Consider the following 6,000-nt stretch of genomic DNA (forward strand, 5'->3'; position numbering starts at 1 on the left):
TGTTTGTTCCTATGTGCCCTGCGATTGGCTGGCAACCAGTTCAGGGTGTACCCCGCCTCCTGCCCGATGACAGCTGGGATAGGCTCCAGCACGCCCGCGACCCTAGTGAGGAGAAGCGGCTAAGAAAATGGATGGATGGATGGATGAAATGAAATAATATGATTTTATTATTTACAAAAAAAAAATTAAATGTCTGGAAAAAAGAAACAAGATTCACTATAAATATAAAAAAAACACCCAAAAGTCACTCAATAAAAGGTACAAATTATAATAAATAAATAAAGTTCTGTAACATTGTCATTAAAATTGCTTCTTTATTCTCCAAAGAAAAACAAATTGAAAATGAAAAATGATTCCAGTTAATGTATAAATAATAAATCAAATTAGATTCCTACATTGTCAAGATTCACTTATCTACTAAAAAATTACAAAAATGACCAAAAATACTGTACCTCGATGTGTTAAAAATAAATTTCATAAAATTCATAATAAAATAAGAACGTTAAACACCTGAATGTTTTAATCAAGATTCACTCGTAATTAGGAAAATGATGAGAAAATGAATAAAATACCTAAAAAAAAATATATATTTTTTTAAAGTCTTAGAACAAACACATAATAAAATTATTGTGTGTATAAATGAAGATTCTCCGTCATTGTATTCATCAGATTGTGCAGGTGTACCTAATATTTGGCCCGCTCCAAGATGGCGCTTGGCCTTACAACTGAATGGCGACACAAGCGATGAAGTGGAAACGCTGCAGTGTAATGGTGCAAATGTATAAACATAGGAATGTGTGTGTGTGTGTGAGTGTGAACTCATGAGGTATCGACACAAATTGCATTTGTGTGTGTCTGTGTGGTCCGCGGCATGTGTGTGCCAGAGTGCACCGCTGCAAAAGTAAAAATGTGCTCCGGAGCAATTACTCCACCCTCCATTGACAGCGGCACATGCTGCCACTCTCTGCGCTCTTTATCGTGCAGGCAATAACAGGCCTCCGAGCCTCTTTTCCATATGAAGAGGCCACCATCCTCCGCCAGCTCCCAGAAACCCCCAAATAAGGATTTTGCAAAAAGAATTTTTACAGCCCCGGTGGACAAAAGGCAGCAGTTGCTATGACTTAAAAGTGGGCACAATGCATTCAAGGGCCTTCTGTCGAACAAAGCAATGAGTGGCACACTTCCCCACACAAATGAATTTTACAGTCACCTATTGCGACCTCACCACATGCCGCTAAAGAAGGAGAAGATGTATTTTACGGCACCCCGCGCCCAATAAAGTGACACACTCCAGGCTTGTGAAACAAAAAGGTCCGGAATCAATTTCAGCTCGACCGCCTGAAAGCATCGTGATGCATTCACACGCACAGGTGGTGGCGGCGGCGGCTTATGTGCACGTGCGAGGCACACTTCTTCACCCCATGTGCACGGGGGCGTCGCTAAAAGGTCATTGAAGATAACAGGGCCTTCTGCTACCACGCCTCTTCCATGAGATAAGATGAAGTCATTAGCTTGGAATTGCATCCCCCACCCCCCAACACCACCTCGTCTTTCCCCTTGCAGACCATCCAGAGGGTGAACGAGTTTGTTTTGTCCCCACTTTAACTTTGACAAAAGGAATAGTACAATAACTTGCGAAAGGAATGAAAACACTGGTTAAGTCAAGTCAAGTTAAAAAATGTATGTGGGATTCAGACAGCAAACGAAATTCCTTCTCATAAAGGTGTATTAGGGAAAGGTGGAGTTATGTTTTCGGCTGGAATAATGAGGAGCGACATGGAAAACAGTGAACATTTCAACTTTTCAAGAAAAATCAGCCCACTGTTGAAAAATGTATGTGACTCAAAAAGGTTCAGTCCGATAAGGGCATGTTAAGGAATGCTTCTTTTAGTCCCTTTACAAAGGAGGTGGCACAGTGATGTTTTGGGATTGAATAATCAGGAGTGACATGGTAGAAAAATGAAAACTGTGGACATTTAAAGAAAATCAATATACTGTTAAAAGAGTTTTGGTGATTCAGAGAGAAAACAAGTTTGTTCTGATAAAGGCATATTAAGGAATGTTTTTGTACAATGTCCGTTTTAGGATGGAATATCAAAAAGTGATATTGTAGGAGATGACGGTGTCAAAAAGACCTCTGCAAAACCAGTAGGGGTTCTAACTAACCCTTTGCTGCCATGGTATATAGAGGAGAAACTTGCCTTTCACACTAATACAATGTACCATACACACTTGACAATATACCATTAAAACTTTAGCTGCTATATCAAAATACAAAAACTCATGGTGTGGTCACTATCATCATGGTGAGACTAGAAAAAGAAAAACTCATGGTGTGGCCACCATCATCATGGTGATAGTCAACAGTGTAAACTGCGATTAAGGAAAATGAACAAAAAGTCATTTGGAGCACTGTTGCTATCATGATTATTTGGTCTTTCGATGCTTTTTATTTTTTGCCCTGGAATGCCTCTGAGTGGATGTGACTGCAACCTCTTTTACATGACTGCACACATATCTGCTGCCCAGATGCTACCCACTTGCATAGCCCCTCCTCTCCCGTCCCACGACTCCTCCAGCTGCCTCACCACCACTTGTGGCTCCCTCGCAGCCTTCAGCACCTCTATTCATTATCAGCTTCTTAATGATCCCAGATGGGATGGCTGCAATTTACGCTGGCCTCGGTGCCATTTTAAGGGGACTTGAGCACCAAGTGGTGCGAAGGCCCTGTTGGAAACTGTTCATTGTCATTCTTGTGACAACACACCCGAAGACTTATACAGTTTGGCAAGCGTGTGTATAAATATCTCTAGAATAAATGCATTTACATGCCCGTCCCAAAACACACTAAATAGCAACCTTTGAAATTCTGATCATTTGGAGGCATCACCATGAAAAAGACAGCAGTTTTACAGATACCCACGAAACTGGGCGGACATTTCCATCATGATAGGATGGAGTGTCCCAAATTGAACAGGAAGTCAACAATTTTGTTTCGAAGCAGAGATTTGGGGTTTTTATTTGATGACCATTTGGAGGCTTCACCATGAAATAGACACCGTTTTTATACATAGGAACAAAATTGGGTGGACATGTCCATAAAAACAGGACGCATGAAAAAGTCTCAAGAAGCATTGCTGGAAATTGAACAACAAGTCAACTGTATTGGATCGAAGCCGACGTGTCGGGTTTTGTTTGATAGTCATTTGGAGGCTTCACCATGAAAAAGACACTAGTTTCACAGATGGACATGAAATTGAATGGACATGTCCATTATAATAGGACACATGGAAAAGTCTCAAAGACCCATGCTGGAAACTGAACAAGAAGTGAACCATTTTGGTTTGAAGCAGACATTTCGGCTTTTGTTTGATTAACATCTGAAGGCTTCACAATGAAAAAGAGGGTGGCAGAGCTTGCAGCCTTCTTTCTTTACATTTGTTTGCAAGTGAGCGCCTTCAGCTGTAAACTCTATGCATAGCAAGCGAGAGTTGTTTATATGTACAAGTGATTATCTTAATTCAACGCCGGCGCCGCCATCCAATTCCCGCTCAAGAGCAAACATATGCAAAATATGTCGAGCGCTGATTTCCCCGCTCGCCCCGCGCTTGACTCGGCGCGGCGGCACGTATCGCTGAAAGGGCAGAGTGAGGACAGCAGATGAAGGCGTGCGCACATCAGGTTTTGACAGGGCTCGCCTCCAAAAACCTGACCTCAGAGGAAGGCTTTTCCACCACTTTTTTTTGGTTTTTGTTTTTGGGTGAATTAAAATGTCACAAGCTCAAACGGGAAGTCCCCCCCCCCCCCCCCCCCCCCGCATCCAAATGACAACATGTGTGTTGCCGTGCGTGAGTGTTTGCCAAACCTCAGTATACGGAGGCGCTGCATCGATCGGCTGCTTTTTTTGCTCCGGGAGGGCCAGGAAGGATGGAGGTGGAGGTTGCAGTGTGGCAGACGGATATACTGTAAGAAAACCAACGCACATGAACATGCAGTGCACGGTCAGTTTGACGAATAGATGCTGAAACATGAATAATCCTTCATAGCATAGCAACGCAATCAGCATTAGTGACTGACTGATCATCAGCATTTGCACATCTTGGTGCATTAAGTGTTGGGAATTTTTGGCACTCACAGTAGATTTCAATCGATGAAAATTCAATGCCAAACGAGTAAATGCTGATAATCAAGCATGTTATGTCCTGAATATGTTTGTGACTGCTGTATCCTCAGCATTAACGAAAAGTGTTTGTACGCACCGAATGCCTTATTCTACGGTGGTCGAGACGGGTCGCAACAATTGCAAATGCCACAACACAACGATGCCTTGAATGTGCTAATTCCTATGATTTATTCAAAACTACTCTTTTGTTTTGTTCAATAATTGATTCTCAGCATTTACAGTGCATAGAAATGTTAATGCCAATGCTTGAGTCTTTGGTCTTTATATCCTACAACATATTGGGGCCCGCAAGTGGGAATGCTTGGAGTACCAACTGTTTAATTCTCAGTATTTACATAAACTTCAGGGTTGACATTATGAGCGTAATGTTTTTTTGTTGCCTGCACATAATGGAGTGTGTGTGACTGCTTGATGACACACCAACACAAACTGTTGCCATGTCAAGAGGCCAGCGTTGGCCCCGTGTACTTCCTGGTCCTCGCTATCCTCCCTCTCCTCGTGGAACTCATGGCGGCGTTAAAAATAACCAGTCCGCCGCTCTCCCCGAGGCAAAACACAGGGTGCCCGCACCCTCCAGCGCCACCATTTCTATTTGGAGAGACGTGGACGTTCCAGGGGTGGGAAATGTTGCCTCACAACGTGGCCAAAAAGGAAAGATGGAAACAATCTTTTCGGAGTGGACGAGGAATGGGGGTGGAGTGTTCGTCTTGTGCCTCTAATTCTAAATTAGCCCCGCTTTGCTAATAGTTAGCAGGCATGAGGTGACAATGGCGGTGCTACACGAGGACACCGCTACGGGGTGGGGCATAGCAAGAAAAACAAATGGAAAAGCAGCTTTGCGGACATGAAGCTGAAAACTGTGAGTGTAGCCTCACACTGCTAATAGATGGCAGGAGTAAGGAGACGATGGTGGAGTTACACGAGGACAGGGCTATTACACATTGTCGCGGCATAGCAAGGAAAACAGACGATAAAGCAGGTTCAGGGACATGAAGCTGAAGACTCGAAGGCTAGCCTCACGTTAATACTTGGCAGGCGTGAGGTGACAACTGCGGTGCCACTTGAGGACATCGTTAACTGCACATTCATGCGGCATAGCAAGGAAAACTGATTGAAAAGCAGGTTTAGGGACACAAAGCTGAAGACTGGGGGTTCAGCCTCCTTTTTCTAGTAGCTAGCAAGCACGAGGAGACAATGGAGGTGCGAGACAAGGACATCGCTACCTGCACTTTTGGGTGGCATAGCAAGAAAAAAGATGGAAAAGCAAGTTCAAGGACATGAGGCTCAAGACTGGGATTCTAGCTTCACGCTGCTAATAGTTAGCAGGAGTGAGGTGACAATTACAGTGCTACATGAGGACATCACTACCTGCACATTCAGGTGGCATAGAGAGGAAAACAGATGAAAAAGCGGGTTTAGGGACATGGGAGTGTAGCCTCACGTTGCTAATAATTAGCAGGTGTGAGCAGACAAGTCTGGTGCTAGACGAGGACATCATACCTGCACATTCGTGTGGCATAGCAAGGAAAACAGATGGAAAAGTAGGTTCAAGGACATAAAGCTGAATGGAAAGCAAACAGACCGATTTTTTTTTTTTTTTCACTTTCGCCAACACTCCAACACACGTGTGCGCACAGGCCAAGTATGTCCTCATCGCCAGCATAAGTATAGGTGTGTGCGTCCTCCAAGAGGCGACCACAATGCACAGCTGGCAAGGAGCGAGACCCCAGTGTGTCAGTAGTGTGGTCAAGTCAGGGGCCCCCGTCTCTCTCTCTCTCTCTCTCTCTCTCTCTCCCTCTCCTTCTTTCCTGCCTTGT

General features: G+C 43.9%; 1 protein-coding gene across 1 annotated transcript in view; it reads right to left on the bottom strand.

The window, feature by feature from the left end:
* efna1a (ephrin-A1a) overlaps window positions 1–4,469 on the bottom strand; it is a 34,059-nt gene extending 29,590 nt beyond the window's left edge. Inside the window, exon 1 of the mRNA XM_061760765.1 lies at window positions 3,866–4,469. Within this exon, the coding sequence (XP_061616749.1) occupies window positions 3,866–3,888 (23 nt within the window). The 5' untranslated portion in view covers window positions 3,889–4,469. The remainder of the gene's footprint in view (window positions 1–3,865) is intronic.
* Window positions 4,470–6,000: the final 1,531 nt, after the last annotated feature.

Source organism: Phyllopteryx taeniolatus, chromosome 21, assembly GCF_024500385.1.
Source record: "Phyllopteryx taeniolatus isolate TA_2022b chromosome 21, UOR_Ptae_1.2, whole genome shotgun sequence".
In the NCBI taxonomy this organism is placed as follows: domain Eukaryota; kingdom Metazoa; phylum Chordata; class Actinopteri; order Syngnathiformes; family Syngnathidae; genus Phyllopteryx; species Phyllopteryx taeniolatus.